Genomic DNA, 21,586 nt, shown 5'->3' on the forward strand with positions numbered 1-21,586 from the left:
AACGGAGCATTTTAATTGCAATCATTCATCCATTGTAATCCGACGTAAGCCATGTGGAACAGTTGGCTATAAATTTCCCTTCTTTTGCCTTTGCCTTATGCCCCGTTTACACTTCTGCTGGCTGCCAGCATGCTGGTGTCAGTGTACTTCCCTCTGAGGAAAAAAACGTTCAACGGTGGTCCTCCGTTGGTCTAATACTTTGAATCATTGGACCATAGTTGAACGTTTTTTCCTAAGAGGGTAGTACACTGACACCAGCATGCTGGCAGCCAGCAGAAGTGTGAACGGGGCATTAACCACTTGCAGCTTCAGTGCATCTCCGATGGTCAAGTTTAAGGGTAATTGGTATCACCATCTATTATTATTGGCTTCGGTGGTTTCAATTGTTATAGTAAGGGAATGCAACACATGTTTGAATTTACACGGGAGTCGTAATGTGTTTTGTAAAATCACAATGCAATCGAAATTTTCGCATTAATAAATATTACATTCTAATCATAGAGATCTTCTTCGTACTCCCCATTAACATGAAACAGTCAATAATTGAAACATTCTTTTCTGATTTACTATGAATTTATCCATCTCTGCACTTATGTTAAATATATTGCTTCGATTTCAATGTCGCAAAAAATTAACCAATGTTTTTTATTATTTTGACAAATGTGATATTATAACCGAAGTATCTTTCATGTGGAACTGCACAATGTATGAGACATGTGCGCTCATTTATGTGTCTTTAATTTGATAGAATGTATCGATTATCGAAAAGGCGTCGACAGCTGCGCGTGTGCATATTATCACCTACCCTTCTCAAACATCTGGCAGTGGAATGTGCGCTTCGCCTAAGGCGATCGATGGATTATCCTCTTACCGCTTTTTATACTGGTTTCCTCTTTAGGCATTCCATTATAAACTGGTGCGATCTTTGTTATCCGTTGGCAGTAAATGTGTCAAATTATAACTGGTAAGCAGATAATGAGTTGACGGTATAATACAATTCTTCACAACCAGTTTCAGCGAAACAAAAAGTGACAGTTCACCCAGTCGGTGTTGAACAGTCGTTCGCACCGCACGCGTATAGCTCTTGGCTCCTGGAATTTTTTTCTGGCTACCTAGAGTTTTATTGATTCAAGGCTTCAGTCTTTTTCAAGGCTACCTGAATCACTAACTAAGTGATATTAGAGTGACTAAGTGATACAAAGAGTGTCTAAGAAATTAATCAGCCTTTTTTAAGGCTAGCTAGGAGTCTAATCGAAGACTAATTTAGCCTAGTTAATTTAATTTAAAATTTCATTGATTTCAAAAATGCCTGCATCCAACCGGAAATGCAACAAGCCTAAGGCTAAAAATAATTCAATACGGAATAAATCACAATCCGTTATTCAACATATTTCTAATAACATTCACGATCTTATAGAATCTGAATGTAAAAATAAAAGACAACGGACGGATTTCCCTTCCGTTGATCCTATGCCGTCTAACAATATTTACGAGATTCTTCCTGAATCCGATTGTAGCGACATAGAAGAAAATTCTTCAAAAATTCCCAAAATGGACGCTTGTCGTTCTGGGAAGAAACATCAATCTATGCCACCAGTGACGGTGATGATTTCCGACTTCAAAGCATTCCGTACTGAGCTTTCTACTTTTCTCCCGGAAGTAAAAGTCTCATTTCAAATCGGACGAAGAGGAGAATGTCGAGTCTTGGTGGATGGATTGGAAGATTACGAACGTCTCATTCGATATTTGTCCGAGAAACTCATAAATTTTATTCATATGATATAAAATCAGACAGACCCTTCAAGGCTGTCTTGAAAGGATTATCAAATGATCAAAGTATTGATGAAATTAAAAATGAACTAAAAGAATTGCTTGGTTTTGCCCCTTCCCAAGTAATACTTATGAAAAAAAGAGCGAATGGTACTTCTAAACCACGCTCTGGAATTTCCCATGAACTTTACCTAATACACTTCCATCGAAGTGATGTAAACAATTTGAAAACTTTAGAAAAAGTACGTTTCATTTCCCACATTAAAATTCATTGGGAACATTATAAACGGCATAATCGTATTGCAAACTTAACGCAATGTCGTCGTTGCCAAGGCTTCGGTCATGGAACCAAAAATTGTCATATGGATATACGGTGTTTGAATTGTGGTAAATCGCATTCGAAAGACGTTTGTCCAATGAATGAAACCACTGATAAATTTTCATGTTCAAATTGCAATGGAAATCATAAATCCAATTATTTGAAATGTCCTGTCAGGGAAAAAGTACGGGTGTGTAATGTCAGAGACATAACTGGATGTCGTGAATACGAATATGACACGCTTTATTTATGCTTCCGAATTCGAATTGGTAGTTCATCGATTGTTTGAATTGTGCAACTTTCCCCTCTTTCATTACTAGAAATTTAAACGATGCGCCTAGACTAAATTACAGATTAGTTACATTAAACATTCTGAAACGCAATTAAATATTATGAAATAAGCAGTATAGTTCTTTATAATAAAAAAAATGGTGACGATTTGAGTTAGTTCAGCACGCAGACTCTGAATTCTAAACCCATATTCCAGAACTAAGCTCTAAAACACGAGGACGATTTTTCGCCATGACTACCAGAATGGGTTTTATAGAGTACAGAGTAAAGTAAATTTCCGCATAATTCTTTAGGAGTATTATTATGGTTCTAAAAAGAACCGAATAGAAGAAGTCTGGAATAAAGAACTGGATCCTGAGTTCAAGAACTAAATTTAGAACCAATAACAGACTCAGAATCCAGTGTCAATTCTAGAATTGCAATTTCGAAACTCAAATTAGTTCCGGAATACAGTTCCAGAATCCAGTTTAAGCACGCAGGCTCTGAATTCTAAACCTATATTGCGGAACTAAAATCTGAAAATTGAACTTCTCGTTACGACTACCGAAAACCAAATGAAGGCAGGTGCTCTCTTCGTCGCTGCTGGTTTAACTCCCGCGATGGCAGTCTGCTCGCCTTGAAGGCCAGCAAGCGAATGAAAGTTGCTACCTGAGCGTTTGAGGTTTTAACCACGCAGAAGGCGCTCTCTCCGTCGCTGCTGGTTGAAGGTTTAACTCCCACGACGTCTGCTTCCATCGAACGCACGAAAAGAAATGATCGATTTTCACCACGGTTCCCCTTTTATACGCATTCAATTAAAGATATGTGCCTGACTACCTCAAAATCGTCGTCCTTGCGCGAAAAACCCAAGCGAAAGTAAAGAGTTTTCCGCATTATTTTGAAATTTTGAGAAAACTTAATTTTTGAGTTGTTTGTGGTTATCTCACACTGTTCAAAATATTATCCTAAATTCCTGATCATATTTTTGATGAAATGGTGAAAGAATTATGTTGCTACCATTAATACAAGTCGAGATATTCACGATTAAGTTCTGCCCACTCTTCCATATGGCTAATTTTGAAAAGGCACCCCATAGTAAAGTAAGTCGTATTCACGACAAAAATTTTAAACGCTCGTTCGCTTCGACAACAAGTCAAATCAACGACCTTAAATTTACAGAACATACCTGAAAATCAAAAAACCGTTACAAGTGCCACGCCTAATTCTTCTAAGGCACTGATTTCTTCTAAACAAAAAACAGGTACGCCTGCCAATTCGTCTTCTAACGAAAACAATTTATTGACAGGTAGATCGACCTCGTCATCATCTTCTTCTAATGTCAGTTATGCTGGTATATTAGGTAGAAATCTATCACCTATTTCTTCTATTGTAAATAATCAAAACACAGGACCGCCTTGCAGTTCTTCTTCTAACGAAAACAATTTATTAATAGGTAGACCGGCCAAATCATCTTCTTCTAATGGCAGTCTACCTACAAATATTCCTTCAATGCCATTCGCTTCTTTAAATGGAGTCGATTTAGGCGATATAACTGAAAATAAAATGATCTACCTACAAGATCAACTTTTTCAAATGATCATCCAAATGAATTCGACTTCATCACTTTTTGAAGCATTTCAAATCGGATGGAAATTTGCAAATAATATTATAATGAATTTAAAATTTAACAGTGATGTTAAATAATTATTTGAATATTTTAAATTGGAATGCTCGATCTTTGAAATCGAGTGAAGATGAATTTTATAATTTTCTCAAAGTTCACAAAATTCATATTGCCATTGTGACAGAAACTTTTCTTAAACCAAATGTAAAATTGAAAAGTAATCCACATTATGTGGTTCATCGATTTGACAGGTTTACTGGAATGGGTGGTGGAGTTGCCATTTTTGTCCAACGGCAAATTAAACATCGAATTTTACCTTCTTTCAATACTAAAGTTATTGAAAGCTTGGGAATCGAAGTTGAAACCATTCATGGAATTTATTTCATCGCTGGAGCATATTTGCCATTCCAATGCACCGGCGAACAATTAAATTTCTTTAAAGGCGATTTGCAAAAACTTACAAGATATCGATCGAAATTTTTCGTAATAGGGGACTTAAATGCTAAGCATGTCCAGTGGAATTGTAGGCAAAATAACAGTAATGGTAAAATACTTCATAATCAACTCTCAGCTGGTTACTTCACAGTTCTTCATCCCAGTAATCCTACTTGTTTCTCTTCCGTGAAAAACCCATCTACAATTGATCTGGTTCTAACGGATCAAAGTCACATTTGTAGTCAACCGATTACACATGCTGACTTTGACTCAGATCATCTTCCTGTAACATTCAGACTTTCCAACGAAGCTATAATTAATCCAATTAGTTCTATTTTCAACTATCATAGAGCTAATTGGTTGGATTACAGATCTCACATTGAAAATCATGTGGATCATGAAACTATTTTAGAAAATTCTGCGGACATCGACACAGCAATTGATAATTTGAATCATTATATTATCGAAGCTAGAAATCTTTCAATTCCCAAAGCTCAAACTAAATTAAATTCTCCTATCATCGATGACAATCTTCAACTGCTCATTCGGTTGAAGAATGTTCGTCGACGACAATATCAACGTTCTCGTGATCCTGCTATGAAAAACATAGTTAAGGATTTACAAAAAGAAATTAAACATAGATTTACTCTTTTGCGAAATGAAAATTTCGCTAAAGAAGTTGAACAAATTAAACCATATTCTAAACCTTTCTGGAAACTTTCTAAGGTTCTTAAGAAACCTCAGAAACCAATTCCTGCTCTCAAGGAAGGAAATCAAATACTTCTTACAAATGGTGAAAAAGCTCAAAAACTTGCTCAGCAGTTCGAGAGTGTCCACAATTTTAATTTAAACGTTGTGAGTCCTATTGAAAATGAAGTCTCACTGAAATATGATCATATTTCAACCCAAGTGTTATCACACGATGACATTATTGAGACGAATTCTGATGAAATTAAATCAATTATTAGGAAACTCAAAAACATGAAGGCTCCTGGTAATGATGGAATGTTTAATATTCTTATTAAAAATCTTCCCGATGTTGCCTTGAGACCAAAAAGATGGAAAAACGCTAAAGTAATTCCTATCCTAAAACCTGATAAAAACCCAGCAGAAACATCAAGTTATCGCCCAATTAGCTTATTTTCTTCAATCAGTAAACTTTTTGAAAAAATTATCTTGTTGAGAATGATGACTCATATAAATGAGAATTCAATTTTTTTACCAGAGCAGTTTGGATTTCGTCATGAACATTCAACTACTCATCAACTTGTCAGAGTAACGAACATGATAAAATCAAATAAATCTTCTGGGTTATCCACTGGAGTTGCTCTTCTAGACATAGAAAAAGCATTCGACAGTGTCTGGCACAAAGGTTTAATAGCAAAAATGTCTGATTTCCAGTTTCCTATTTATTTGATCAAAATGATTCAAAATTATTTAACTGATCGTACTCTTCAGGTTAGCTATCAGAATTGTAAATCTGAATTGCTACCCGTACGAGCCGGTGTTCCGCAGGGTTCGAGTGTAGCTCCAATCTTGTATAATATTTTCACTTCTGATCTTCCAAATCTACCCGTTGGTTGTCAGAAATCGCTATTCTGTGACGACACAAGTCTGTTAGCCACAGGTAGAAATCTAAGAGTGATCTGCAGTCGCCTACAAAGAAGTTTAAATATTTTCAGTGATTATCTGTCAAAATGGAAAATTAAACCAAATGCAGCAAAAACGCAATTAATTATCTTTCCTCACAAGCCAAGAGCTTCTTTTCTTAAACCAAACAATAATCACATTCTCAAATTGAATGGCTTGGAATTGACATGGTCTGATCAAGCTAAATACCTAGGTTTAACGTATGACAAAAAACTCACTTTCAAGGATCACATTGAAGGAATCCAGGCAAAGTGTAATAAATATATTAAATGTTTATATCCTCTTATAAACAGAAATTCTAAGCTCTGTCTAAAAAACAAATTGTTAATTTATAAACAAATTTTCAGACCAGCCATGCTTTATGCGGTACCAATTTGGTCCAGCTGTTGTTCCACCAGGAAGAAAACGCTTCAAAGGATTCAGAATAAAATTCTGAAAATGATTCTGAAGCGTCCTCCCTGGTTTAGTACAAATGAGTTACACAGACTCACAAATATAGAACCATTAGATGTAATGTCACATAATATTATAAGCAAATTCCGACAAAAATCGATGCAATCTTCAATTGAATCGATTCGCTCTCTGTATTAGTTAGTAAGTTAGTATATAAGTTCCTTTTCCCCATTACACAATACAAGTAGGTTTAGAATTTTCCCTACACAAAAATCTCAGAATTGCGGAAGCAAACGATGTCTTCATGGTAATAACCAAATCATATATATATATATATATATATATATATATATATATATATATATATATATATATATATATATATATATATATATAACAGGGCTGAAAAGTCACCACTTGTGGCTGAACACTCAATTTAAATCTTAATAATTTAATTTTAACTCATATTCCAATAAATAGTTATTTAAAAAAAAAAAATAAAAAAAAAAAGTGACAGTTACGATGATTTTCTACACTAAATGGAATTCAAAGTAACTGTAAGCAGAGTGGCAAAAGCTGTCCGTTTAAATGAATCATATTTTTTGTCAGTGTTATTTCAAACGAGCATACGACCTGTCAAGTCGAGTATAAAATTCCAAACATTTTCTAACATTTTAAATAAATGTTGCCTTTCTCATGTAGAAAAGTTATGCAATCCGACTATTGTGAAAACCGACTTTTGAACCGAAGCCCGGATGGCTGTTAAGATGGCAAAAATGGGTTTTGATGATCCGGCGCCTTCCAGCAAGAACATCCGGCCATATAATAAAGAATTTCGCTCTACCAGCTTAAACCCGCCTGATGGTTTGTTTGTTAGGTTCGTCTTGCTCATTTCAGACCTTCAGGGAGAAACACAAAGCTTCCCCCACGTGACTCAGGTTGGCAATCCTCTCCATCAACCAGTCATTCACTTGTAAGATACCCTGATTCACTCCCTGCCCCTCCCCGTTGTCGATATAATTGAGCATAATACTATATAATATAATATAATATAATATAATATAATATAATATAATATAATATAATATAATATAATATAATATAATATAATATAATATAATATAATATAATATAATATAATATAATATAATATATATATTAATATAATATAATATAATATAATATAATTTAATATAATATAAGACGATAATATATGAAGTAATATGCTATGATACAATATATATCAGTTGATGTCGCAGTGTAAGTTATGCTCTGTATTTCGTCGCAGTACTGCAGGAAATATAATTATAATAATAGTAATAACAATAATTATTATTATTACTATTATAATTAAAAACATTATAACATTATAACAATAAAAATATATAATACAATGTAATATAATTCAATTCAATATATAACAAATAATGCAACAAACAGCAGAACCATATGTTTCCATATACTATGATAAATATTGCACTTTAGGATGGGCTTCAACCTACAAGCCATTTCGCACCCTCTCATTTTTCTACTAACGCAGAAGGCGAGATCACCCAGTCGACGCCGTTCTATTGACCAAATGTCATCATAGACGCTCGGGGAGGCATGAGATAGAAATTTGTGAGGACTTAGTTATCTCACCATTTGACGACCTCCATAAGCACCGGAAATAATGGCCATGTAATTTAAAACGGATCTCACTCACTTTTCTCAGCGATGACTTTACCGATTTCCACCAACTTAGGTTTAAATGAAAGGTCTTGTGGTCCCATATTGAATTTCTGAAATTCATCCGGTTCTGTAATTACAGGATGAAGATTGTTAAAATATGTATACCATCACTAAAAGCGGCAAAGTAAAATACATAGATACTTTCTAAACTTGCCTCAAAACTATTTCAATCGGAAAACATTGTCAGTAGACGGCCAAACAAATTATTTTTAGCTTTCCTGGTTCCTGGTTTTAGATTGGAATATTGCAATATTGGAACTCACTTCGTTTTCTCAGAAATGGCCTAGCCGACCTGAGTACTGTTTCACTCTGTAAGTTATACTAGTTTATGGATAAACCTTTTTGTTTTCCAAGTAATCAAGAGAAGTGTTCCACACATACATATATACATTTGAATATGAGAGACATGAGAAAGGCATCATTACACAACTAGGTGGATAGAAACAGATTTTTTAATTGTTGCCATCATTACGGCTGTGATGTCGTCCTTATGAAATCGAACAGGATAGGATTTCTTATTAGTTAACGAACGTCTCGAATTGAAGTCGAAGAATCATACTATGTTTGCTGACGATGTACGGTATATTTTGGTTTCCATGATAAATTAATTACAATTTACTTCGATCGAGATTTCGCCTATTTACTCTCCGGAACAAGTTTGCGCTAGTTTATCCGAAAAACTGAGCCTGAGCGAAGATTTATTCAAAGCTTACTGCTGTGTTTGAATCATTTGCCCAGGGCAGTGAGAATTAGGTTTTCTTATGCCTAACGGAAATAACAGAGGGGCGTGAAATTTAATCATTTTTATCTGTCATCAAGTTAAAGTGCAATTGAATGAACTACAACAAACTAGTTGACTGCCACAGCCGGGCTCTAACCCTCAACCAACGCTCCAGGCATGCTTTACGAGTTAGCCTTGATGTAGGTGGAAACCAACATAATACATATTTTGAATTGCACAAGTCGCAAGACACAATGGCCTGAGTTGTCTTGAGTCACCGGTGCGTATCGCCGCCATGCCATGTTTCTCGGATTGTGTGTTCTGTTTATGTACGTTCTGTACTACTGCACATGGTGCTATGTACAATCCAGGAAACTACCGCCCAATCAAACGAAATACAGGAGCAATTTTGTTGAGGAATGTATTTTTTGTGTAATCATGATTTCAGAAAATGAAATCTTTTCTTTTCCGGTGTTTGATGATCAATAAGTAAGGGATATTTGATGATGTCTGCTCAGGTCCATTGGACTCGATTCCTGATGCAATTAATATTAGTATGGCATTTGAAGAATCACTACAAATTTTGCAATCAAAAAAGATTACAACTACTGTATAAAAATAGAAACGAGTAGTTAACAAAAAGCACGTACTGATTTACTAAACTAGCATTTTGCAATTTCTGCTGTCTCAAAAGAAACCTAACCAAAAATATGTCAATTACGACAAATTTATCATTATGTCAAGTGACCGCGTTTCTCGTACAGCAAATTTCTAATAGCAAAGTTTACTCGAATCAACTGTGAGAGCGGAAATGTGTCGACAATTTGCTTCAGAAGAAACAATAATAAATTGTAACCCCATAAACGGTTCCGCCCTGAGAAAATAGCAATTTGATGCAAACAAAAGAGTGACTTATGATATTTTAATGGATTAATTGTGTGAATTGCGTAATCAAATGCGGAAAGATGACAATGGGAGAACGGATTGCTACTTAATCCTTCCGATCTCTTTTATGTGATTTCTCAGTGGTTAACGCAGAGAATAATTAAAAATGTCTGCTATATGGCTAATTCATCAAGCAAATGTAGACGATGTATACATAATTTACAATGATTCATTTATTATATGCATTATTACGACTAGTCTGGTATTAAATTCGATTTTTGGACATTGTATGGTAAGATATTCATAATATTGATTACAGTTACGTTTTATTTGATTGACTTGACTATTGCCTGCTTAGCGGTTTAAATTGAACTGCTAGGCGGAAATGGCAGTTCAATTTGAACTGCTTTAAGCACTGACGAGCCGAAGGCGAAACGCAAAGAAAGTTTTTTTTTATTTGAAAAGTGCCTAACAATCTATTTACGATAAACTGGGCGTTACTTACTATGAGCTACTCCAATCGAGTGAAAGCATCACGTGTTCATGGCACATGGCTTGTTAGAGCAGCTTTTCGAAACCTATGAAATTACCGAATACTGGATCGAATCATTCATCGAATCGTTCTAAGTTTTCAAAAGTGTTACCCTGGCATTTTTATGTTTATACAGCAGAGAAACCGAAGAAACTTTTTCTGGTTTATAAACTTTCTCAAAGATTTTCTACTAACGTTGGTGATATTTTTCGCTTATTGATTTTGTAACCGTCTCTGTGTACATATTTCATATACTTGAATTCGAACATGAAGGTTCGTTGTTCGTAGAGAGTTCGTCGTATCAGCAAAAGAAATAAACATTTTCTTATATTTTCTAGTTTTCAATTTAATTCTAAGTTTCAGTTTTACTGTCAAACTTTGGCTCAGTTGAAGTGAAAAGTTTCAAAATCCATGACGGTGACTTTCAGATAAATTTTTTTTTTGAAACTCGTTATAGAATGGTTATTATCTGAACCGATTTGATACTGGAAAACGATGCTTGAAACAACTCCAGTCTATTCGTCAAATCCACTCCTTGAATTCATGAGTAACAGGATCTCATAACTCTACACGGAGAACCCGCAGATCACAAAATTACAATATTGCAATTGTTGTTTCACGCCTTGGTTGTTTCAACTAATATGTTGTTGATTTAATTAACATATCTGTTGATTTTGACATAACCATTCAGGTAACCGAAATTGTTGTATTCAAATGCTGTCACTTGGCAGAGAACGAAGACAGCAAAAGGCAGAACAAAAAACCTCTTAATTTCACTAGAAGCGTTTCATATTGAAAATTTTCAATGGTAAATGAACGTCATTTATGTTAGTTACGTAGTGGTCGTTTTATGTAAGTGAAAGTATGCGGGAGAATATAACAGTTAATTGTAAAACAAGTTTTCCATGTGTTAAATAGATATTCCTACAGTATAAATGTTTTAATTTCATCTGAGAGTAATGTATTCTAGGACAGTTCATGTCAATGTTATTAAAACCGCTTAACGCTTAAAAATTTGCTGCTAAAGTGAAGTGGTACTATTTGTATTTTTTTGAAAGTGTATCTGTAGCATTAGGTTTACCAGCGAGCCATTCTGCAAGTGAAGGAAAAATTTCCTAATTCCCTGTGACCATTTTTCTGATGAGTTCCCTTTTGAGAATTGTAATCTTTTGGTTCATTTCCATATCCTTTGTGAGTTTAGTGATAAAGATCTAAGCAGTTAATTAGGTAAAATTTCGTTGTTCAAGCAGTGAACGATTAGCTGCCCCCGAAGAGGCTAACAGTAAAAAATATTTATTGCAATTGGCGTTTTAAGTTCAAATAACTGAATAATTGGTTGAAACAACTGAGACATTTTTTTTGCTTTCATGCATAAAAGTAGCTTTGCTGGGATTGTGTCTTTGCTCAATTGCACGAGTGACATCTCATTGAAATGTTTCATTGTTCGCTCAGGGTGTTTGGCATTGCTCAACTGAAACGTTTCATTACTTGTTGGGTGTTGTTGCTAAGCTGCCAGCATGATAAATCAAAAATGACAGATTAGTTAAAACAACAGTCGATTAGTTGTACCAAATTTTAACCAATCAAAATCAGAAAAACAACTAATATTTTAGTTGTTTTGCGATCGCTGGCTTTTCCGTGTACTTGTCTGACGAACTCAACAATTAAAGCGAGGCGGAACGTGTGTTCAAACGCTGCAAACAATCGTCTGTTCTTGATAACTCTGATGGATGTAAATACAAGCGAGACAGTATCATAAAAATGTGGTGTGATCTGTTGATGTACAAACACATCAAATCACACCTTACAAATCGTCTCTCAGTGGGTTATAATATTTGACGTGTGTTCAGCGCCCATCTGCTGACTGCTTGGCACTATGATGTTTAAGAGGTGTTTTCGTTGTCCCTTTGTACATATTCTCAAATCGCTCAGTGATGCTTTTGAAATCGATTAGCGAGTGAGTTGAGCTCACTGATGATGAAGTACACAAATGATGATTGGCAGCCTTGCACGGAAAGACCGAAATTAGCATTTTGGCGAAAAAATTAGTTGATTTTCTGATTTTAGTTAGTTAATTTTTGAGACAACTAAAAAAATCTTACTTTTGATAATCTAAATATTTGTTGAAATAACTATTTTTTTAGTTGAATTCACCAATTAAACGTTCTGTCATTTCTTAGATAAGGCACACTTCATTCCCATTCAACTAATTTTTTAGTTGAATTAGAGAAATAAAACGTTGTTTTCAACCAACATGAATGGTTGAATTGGTTTCTGCAATTTGCAGCTATATGGCGCTTTGTCACCGAAAAAATGTTAACACCGTAATGACTACTAGCCACTAGATGGCACACTACTACCGAAAAAAAATTCAGTCGCGGTTGTCTTTTCTATATTGGCAGGTATAAATACGATGTTATAATGGATAATGGTATAAATACGATGGAGAAAAAGACATAAACGAAACATAAGCTTCTTTTTGAAATTTTTTGTTCTAAATCGCTGTTTTCTTCATTCGATTTCGCGAAATCGACTCTCTCACTGAAAACTTTGAGCACTTGGAAAACAAAAACCGAATACAAGTAGTACACCGGACGGCGTAGCCCGGAAGGTTGGAAGATACAAAAAACATCATTTGACATAAACAATTAGAGTGCAACATTCGAAACATACTTCACTGTTCCGCGTAAAAACATTATTACGCACAATCGTTTCAAATGCGCACAAATTTTGAATAAATGCACTTTTCACTAAGAGTTTACGTCATTTTTACAATTCGTTTGGAAATTTATATATCGATATATCGTAACACATGCGAAAAACATCTAAACAATTCGCAAGCAGTTTCAACAAGACTGTCCTTTTTAGCTTTTTAATGGTTTGTTTAGCTTTGACACTTCTCATGAGATTTTGGCTAATAAACTTGTTAATAAAACCCATTTCATTTTTGTTTTCTTTTGCTGTCCTTCAGTAATGAGAATTTCGTGTTGGATTGAAATATTGCTGGTTTGTGTCCAGGATATTCGCCAACTAAACACATTCTCTAAAAATAAGAGTTTTTTTCAGCAAAGTAAATTCTCAATTTTAACTAATTTTATAGTTATTTTGAAAATTTTGTTGTTTAAATCAACTAATTCAAAATCAGTAAAACGAATTAGGCGTAGGGCTTTCGGACGTTCCGTGTGGTAACAGAAGGTCCATTTTCATTGGGTTTAGATGTTTTTCGCAGGGCCGTAGTGAGCAGCTTTATGGCAATTACGACAAGAAGTAAACTGATTATCGTAGGTTCTTAGCAATTTGCACTGGAGCTATGTGTCTTGATCGTAAGTCGCATAAGAAGGTATAGGTTCTACATGCGTAATACATGCATCCCACCTTCTGGTTCGAGAGTTACGGGGTAAAATGTGCAAAAAATGTGCACTCGATTTTTTCAAATACCGTCCATCCAATTTTCACAACCTTAAGTTCAAATGCAGGGTCCTACAACCCCATATAACACTACCAAATTTCATCCGGATTCGACTTCCGGTTCCGGAATTACAGGGTGATAAGTATAAAAAATCCATTTACAGGAGCGTGGTTTTATATATGGCACGTAAAAACAAGCCAAATACGTTCAAATAGCCATATAATTCTTCAACTAGGTTGGTATGGGCTGTTTATGACTAAATACGTTGACTTAAAAGTCAGAGCTGCAAAATGTCAGTCATGTCAAATGACCTTGACAGACTGACTAAAATCATCGTCAACTGTAATCGGTACGGTCAAAGTGTCTGTCAAATGAGATACTAAATAGTTCTATGAACAAGTAGAAGTATACTCAGTCAAAGACAGGCGACTTTTTTGTTTCTCTCTCTCATTCTCCTATTCCCTGTTAGAGTAAAAAAAAAAAATCATGAGAGTACTAACATAAACATAAATTGATAAAGTTCATTGTTCTTCGCAAAAAGCCATCGGACTTCGGAGTTTATTGGTGTAAATGAATTTAATTCATTGTTTATGCTGCTTGATTAATATTTAGTCACATCGTAATCAAGCAGTGACAGGAGAAATGAAGATAATATCAATCGCATCGGCAATCAATGAGCGTCCTGGTGAGTGTAATATCAAGAGAATTTAAGCTACGACAGATCGGCTCTCAGATACTCAATATATGATGATTGGTAGAGCCTGATTTGCAGCAGTCCAGTGACATAAGCTTTCCAATCTTCGTCGTGCAAAGTTGCTAGTTGATAGTGACATTTAGCAGCTCTGCTTCCAGTATACCGGATCAACGTTTCTGGTTCCTGAGTGCTCGTGTACTACAAACCGGAAACCACTCCAATTTTTCAGAAAAGGCTAAACTGATTTTCACAAACTCAGATTCAAATGAAAAGTATTATGTTTACATAATTCGATGTAGAATTTTATCCAAATCTGGCTTCCAGTTCCTAAAATACAGGGTAGTGTGTATGAAATTGTAACCTATCATATAGAGCGATAAGGGAAAACATGTAAAAATCCTAGGCACAAAGGTTTAATAGCAAAAATGTCGGATTTCCAGTTTCCTATGTATTTGATCAAAATGATTCAAAATTATTTAATTGATCGTACTCTTCAGGTTAGCTATCAGGATTGTAAATCTGAATTGCTACCCGTACGAGCCGGTGTTCCGCAGGGTTCGAGCGTAGCTCCAATCTTGTATAATATTTTCACTTCTGATCTTCCAAATCTACCCGTTGGTTGTCAGAAATCGCTATTCTGTGACGACGCAAGTCTGTTAGCCACAGGTAGAAATCTAAGAGTGATCTACAGTCGCCTACAAAGAAGTTAAAATATTTTCAGTGATTATCAGTCAAAATGGAAATTAAACCAAATGCAGCAAAAACGCAATTAATTATCTTTCCTCATAAGCCAAGAGCTTCTTTTCTCAAACCAAACAATAATCACATTCTCAAATTGAATAGCTTGAAATTGACATGGTCTGATCAAGCTAAATACTGAGGTTTAACGTATGACAAAAAACTCACTTTCAAGGATCACATTGAAGGAATCCAGGCAAAGTGTAATAAATATATTAAATGTTTCTATCCTTTTACATACAGAAATTCTAAGCTCTGTCTAAAAAACAAATTGTTAATTTATAAACAAATTTTCAGACCAGCAATGCTTTATGCAGTACTAATTTGGTCAAGTTGTTGTTCCACCAGGAAGAGAACGCTTCGAAGGATTCAGAATAAAATTCTGAAAATGATTTTGAAGCGTCCTTCCTGGTTTAGTACAAATGAGTTACACAGAATCACAAATATAGAACCATTAGATGTAATGTCACATAATATTATAAGTAAATTTCGACAAAAATCGATGCAATCTTCAATCGCTCTCTGTATTAGTTAGTAAGTTAGTGTATAAGTTTCTTTTCCCCATTACACAATACAAGTAGGTTTAAACTTTTCCTACACAAAAATCTCAGAATTGCGGGAGCAAATGATGTCCTCATGGTAATAACCAAATCATACACAGTTTCAAACAATCTCGTGATTCTACATCTGATTAGATGCACATAATCGGAGCATCATATATCACACAAATTTTTATTCAAGAACATGTAAAATTATGTGATTTGAAAATTACACGGCTTGAATTCGAACGAAATAAACAACAAAAGTTCGTTAGCAGCATCGCGACTTGAACCGATAAACATTGGATCACAAGCACATCGGTTACTCGACTGAACCACGGAGCTCATATTTGTTCGTTGAATAATTGATACATATAAATCCAAACAGTGGCACTTGGTAGGTAAAATTTTGTGCGAGTGGAATATTGCGTCATTTCAAAAATTAAGTTAGTTATGAATTGTATCGTTTGTAGAATTCTGTCGCCAGTAAAATTCATAATTTTTTTCTGTGTATATATAATAAGGCTGAAAAGTCACCACTTGAGGCTGAACACCCAATTTAAATCTTAATAATTTAATTTTAACTCATATTCCAATAACTAGTTATTTAAAAAACCTGTTTCAATCCACCTAGTGGTGTAATGATGCCTTTCTCATATCAATCAAAATATCATATATAATACTGTGGTATTCTTCAAAATTTTTTTTCTTCGATTCTAATCGAAATAGATTTGTTTGACCGTCTACTGATAAAAACTATCAATTGGAAAAGATTTGAGGTCTATTTAGAAAACTTTTTACGGTTTTTCGCTCTTTTCAGTGATGGTATAAAATTTTTAACACACTTTACCCTATATTTCCGGATCCGGATGTCGGATCCTGATGAAATTCAGGAATTACGTATGGGACCACAGGACCTTTCATTTGAACCTAAGTTTGTGAAAATCGGTCGCGCCATCTATGCGAAAAGTTAGAACACATATTTTAATTTTTTTGCACATTTTACTCCATAAAGTTAGGGCAAAAAACGTTACATACACACATACGCACATACACACACACACACACACAAACACACAAACACACACACAGACATTTTGCGTACTCGACGAACTGAGTCGAATGGCATATGACACTCGGCCCTCCGGGCCTCGGTTCAAACGTCGGTTGTCACAGTGATTGCATAACCTTTCTATATGAGAAATGCAAAAAAAAAATTTTCTTCGATTCTTAAAAGAATAACCGAAATCGGTTTGTTTGACCGTCTACTGATAAAAACCATCAAATTGGAAAAGATTTGAGGTCGATTTAGAAAATGTTTTAAGGTTTTTCCTCATTTTCAGTGATGGTGTACAATTTTTAACACACTTTACCCTATATTTCCGGATCCGGAAGTCGGATCCGCATGAAATTCAGGAATAACGCATGGGACCACAGGACCTTTCATTTGAACCTAAGTTTGTGAAAATCGGTCGCGCCATCTATGAGAAAAGTTAAAACACATATTTTTTTTTGCACATTTTACCCCATAACTCTTGAACCGGAAGTCGGATCGAAATAATTTTCAGGAATTTTGTATGGGACCTCAAGACCTTTCATTTCAATCTAAGTTTGTGAAAATCGGTTTAGCCATCTCTGAGAAAAGTTAGTGCACTTATTTTCACAATTTTTTGCACATTTTACTCCATAATTCCGGAACCGGAAGTCGGATCCAAATAATATTCAGGAATTTTGTATGGCACCACAAGACTTTTCATTTGAATCTAAGTTTGTGAAAATCGGTTCAGCCATCTCCGAGAAAAGTTAGTGCAAAAAAACGTTACATACACACATACGCACATACACACACACATACACACACATACACACACAGACATTTTGCGTACTCGACGAACTGAGTCGAATGGTATATGACACTCGGCCCTCCGGGCCTCGGTTCAAAAGTCGGTTTTCACAGTGATTGCATAACCTTTCTATATGAGAAAGTCAAAAAATGTAAAAATCCTACTAAATTTGTATGTATGTATGTATGTATGTATGTATGTATGTATGTATGTATGTATGAAGCCGTTCAAGGTACTACCAGTGTATGAGGGTAGACTTACAGTAGATCCCAATTTGATTATCAGATAGCTTTAATATAAGTGCTGTTAAGAAAGCCAAAATGGGTTGTTGAGGACCCGGCGCCTTCCAGCAAGAACATCCAGCCTTATAATAAAGAATTTCGCTATACCAGCTTAAACCCGCCTAATGGTTTGTTTGTTAGAAGGGTGCCTGTTCTCAAGTTAAATTTTTTAACTATTTCATTCTTTTATCACTTGCAATCAGTTAACTGTTTATTCAATATATCAATGCATTTGCTAGAATCTAGTTTAATTCTCTGTTGCACTTTCTTTTATTTCAGTACACCACTAACAATGAAAGCTTCGTAACACCATGATATTTACGCGATGGAAAGAGTTAGCATTGCCAATGAGCTACCGCAAAGTACAAAAGGGTTTCCAGAGAAATCCGCATCAATGGTAAGTACATGATTTTGACCTTTGTTACATTATAACGGGTGGCAACTAAAATTTTTAAATTCCTTTCTCAAGTTGTCAAAAAAAGACAAACATACTTGGAGGAGATCTGATTTATTGAAATTATAGATACATTGTTCATTGTTGAAAAAAAAATTAGTGAACATTTGAAAACGGTCCGTAATCGGATGTTCGGCGAAGCTTCCGTTTGATGTCGGAACAAGAGCGTTGTACGGCCTTCATGTCAACTTCGCGAATGCATCTCTTGATTCTACCAATCAACTGTTAGCAATTCGTGGCTCTCCAGTTATTTTTGTACACCAAGGAGCTCAAAACCCCGAAGAAATCTTCGATTAGGCAACACTGAGGTAGATTTATCGGGTTGTGGTTTTTGGGTACAAATGCGATCGAATGGGTATTCAGGAACGATTGTAATTTTTGGCCCGGCGGTTTTTTAATCAACCAGCGGCATTGGAAATTCAGCATTGAAATTTGTACATCAGTATATCCCGGGGCTCGTGTCTTTTTTCGGTACTTTATTCCGAGTCTTTTTAATGTTTTGCAGATGTACTGGTGAGAACAGTTGAACTTTTTTGCGGCATCCCTTTGACTCAGTGAATCCTTGTTGTTGAAGGCACGAGAAAGAGAACGAAGTCCTTTTGTGTCCATAATTTTGGCTGGTCTTCCACTACCTTCCTTACGTGCAGTTGTTGGGCATCTTAGGATATTGTAAACTGTCGAAGCCGCAACATTTTTGCTTTTGAAATGTTGTACTGTATACTATTTGCATAGATTTATGTGCAGTTCGTAGAACTGTACAATGCGCTCGTGAAATACTTCTTGTTTCGATGGCATTTTGAGCAAAACTGAGCAAGCATGAACAAAACAGAAAATACTAGCAGAAAGAGGAGAAAGAGAGCTAACACATACACACTCTTAGTTCTTTCTGAGCTCGTTTGTTGTTGAGCATACAGGTCTCGAAAAAAATCCAAAATTTTAGTTGCCACCCGTTACTACAAATCAAACCACATCGAATTGCAATAGGATGTTTCCTATTCCGTGCGGTGCCTTATTTATTGGGTGTGAATCAACAGAAATTGGTTTGCATATTTGAGCACCTAAAAGCTTGAGGCAAACCGCATTTCTTTGTGTTGCTGAAAGCTATACCGCATTACCATAAGCGACATAAATGGGTTTGGGCCACGCAAGGTCGTTGATTTTTGGGGTGTGGATAATAAACAGTGCAGCATAGACTAATCCCATCACATTGTGGGTTTTTTTTTTCAATCGTGATTCATCCGTTAATCGACACCCTCGGCACAGTCTCGCCGCAGACTTTTATGTGTAGATAATACAGGTTGTGAATAGAAGAAAAAAACAACCGACAAAGCATCGGGTGATACGTCCTAATAATACACAATTGAAAAGAAATTATCGCTGGTACACTTTCCTGTTTCCTAGCGAAGGTTTTGATTTTGATTAATGTATGAACACCAGCATGTTGGCCAGATGATGATGGTTGCCATTCCTTTCGGGTGCAATATGAACTCGTTTGTATAGATTTTACCGCATCAGAACTGGTGTTGGGTTTCACAGTTCTTCTCTACAATAAATCGGTTAGGGTATGCAAATTTTACATGCTATGAATGGACGTATTTAGGAATACCAAAAATGTTACGAAATGACTGTAGTAAATAGACATTTTAAATTAAGAGATTTCTTTTGGTTCTCTGCAGAGCATTTTGTCACATCACGCGCATCAACAACAACATCAACAGCAGCAGGCACATCAGCCACCAAGGGTGGCCCAGTTGGAAACACTAGAAGCAAAGGTACGGCAAGTTAGATTAAAACAAGTTCAAAGTCATCACGGGTCCACATGGAAGGTTACTTCGGTTCAGTGACCACAACAAAACTAATAACAAAAATAAAGCACACGATATTCATTAGAGCGTTTTACTGCTCTTCTTTTCCACCCGCAGATGGCGAATATAGAAGTTTCGCTCAGCACGGCTACGCCAAGGAGGCGCAAGGGGACTTCGTTAGGAGGAGGGTCACTTTCTGCCAGATCATCACCAAGACCTGATACCGCTCCAAGCAGAGAGCTGCGAACCGCACTTCAGGATCGCGAAGCAGTTATTCAAAAGTAACATATCAGCTAAATTAATATGAATCGATAAAAAAGTGGCACTAACATTTTCGATCCAATTTCAGCTTACGTCTACAGTTGGGCCTAGGTAAATTACCGCGTCCAGCGGGACCAGCTTTTGATGATACGGAAAGACCGGCCGCTGAACAGAGGCTTTCGAAGTTACGCACCGAAGCGGAAAATAAGAAAGTAGCAATTCGGAATCTTAAAAGCGCACTCGAGAAGTTAGATATTACAGAGTAAGTTCAATTTTATAGCCGCTTATATTAGGCATGTGTGCGATAAATTTAGATGCAAAATGATCTTTATTCGTTATATTTCTGGTTCCATTAGAACTATCTTGTCTTATCTATTAGAACTGGTCAATAAATAACGAAACTATAAAATCATCTTTGATCAAATCAGGTTTATCATCATTTATCTTGTTTGCAAATTAGCCTCAAAATACGATATCGTCCAAGGTTTAACGTTGATCCGTACAAATGAAGTAACTTGTATTCATTTGGAACTGATTTCCGGTTTCGGAATTATAGAGTTCCTAATTTTTATTCTAATCCAATTTCCGGTTCCGGAATTACATGGTGATTTCGATGTTGAGTTTGCTTTTAGTTTTTAGTTTTTTGTATGAGTGATGATGATGGTTGATTGGATCCACAATTCCGATTTCCGAAGTACCGGAAATAGTGTTTGAAAACTTCGAAATGGAACTCACTTCGATTTCTCAGAGACGGTTTCATCGATTTTCACAAATACGGATTCTAACGGAAGGTCTGAATGTCTGAAGTGTAACTCGCATCGATTCCTCATATCGAAGGTAAATAAGATGTAAATACATCTTATTAATAAGATATCCAGCTCTCACGCCCCGGTTGGTGTTTTAATGTATAGGGCGCTGATCTTACAAGCCAGTTGGCGTACCGTCGGGTCCCGACCTGTTAAAATTCTTAGTATCAATAGGATCGTAGAACTAGCCATGCGACGATTCTGTATGCTAAGAATAGGCTCCAAAGTCTGTTGAAACAGAAGGCCAAATTCCACCAAAGGAATGTAATGCACGTACTTTGCTTTGTTAAGCTCTTACATTTCATGAACAAATCATAATCGAATTCCTTTTTTGTGAGCATGGTGTCCTCAGGCGAATCCGAATCGAAACTTGTACATACAAGTAGGTGAGAGAAATGCCAAATTCGTGCGCCGAAAATAGCAGC

At 35.7% G+C, this 21,586-nt stretch overlaps 1 protein-coding gene across 2 annotated transcripts in view; it reads left to right on the forward strand.

Moving 5' to 3' along the window:
* LOC131436512 (uncharacterized) overlaps positions 1–21,586 on the forward strand; it is a 53,885-nt gene that overhangs the window by 23,632 nt on the left and 8,667 nt on the right. For both annotated transcript variants that reach the window (XM_058605255.1, XM_058605254.1), the window contains exons 2-5: positions 18,115–18,232; positions 19,966–20,061; positions 20,212–20,375; positions 20,444–20,617. In XM_058605255.1, the coding sequence (XP_058461238.1) occupies positions 18,161–18,232; positions 19,966–20,061; positions 20,212–20,375; positions 20,444–20,617 (506 nt within the window). In that variant the 5' untranslated portion in view covers positions 18,115–18,160. The remainder of the gene's footprint in view (positions 1–18,114; positions 18,233–19,965; positions 20,062–20,211; positions 20,376–20,443; positions 20,618–21,586) is intronic.

The sequence above is a fragment of the Malaya genurostris genome, chromosome 3 (assembly GCF_030247185.1).
Source record: "Malaya genurostris strain Urasoe2022 chromosome 3, Malgen_1.1, whole genome shotgun sequence".
In the NCBI taxonomy this organism is placed as follows: domain Eukaryota; kingdom Metazoa; phylum Arthropoda; class Insecta; order Diptera; family Culicidae; genus Malaya; species Malaya genurostris.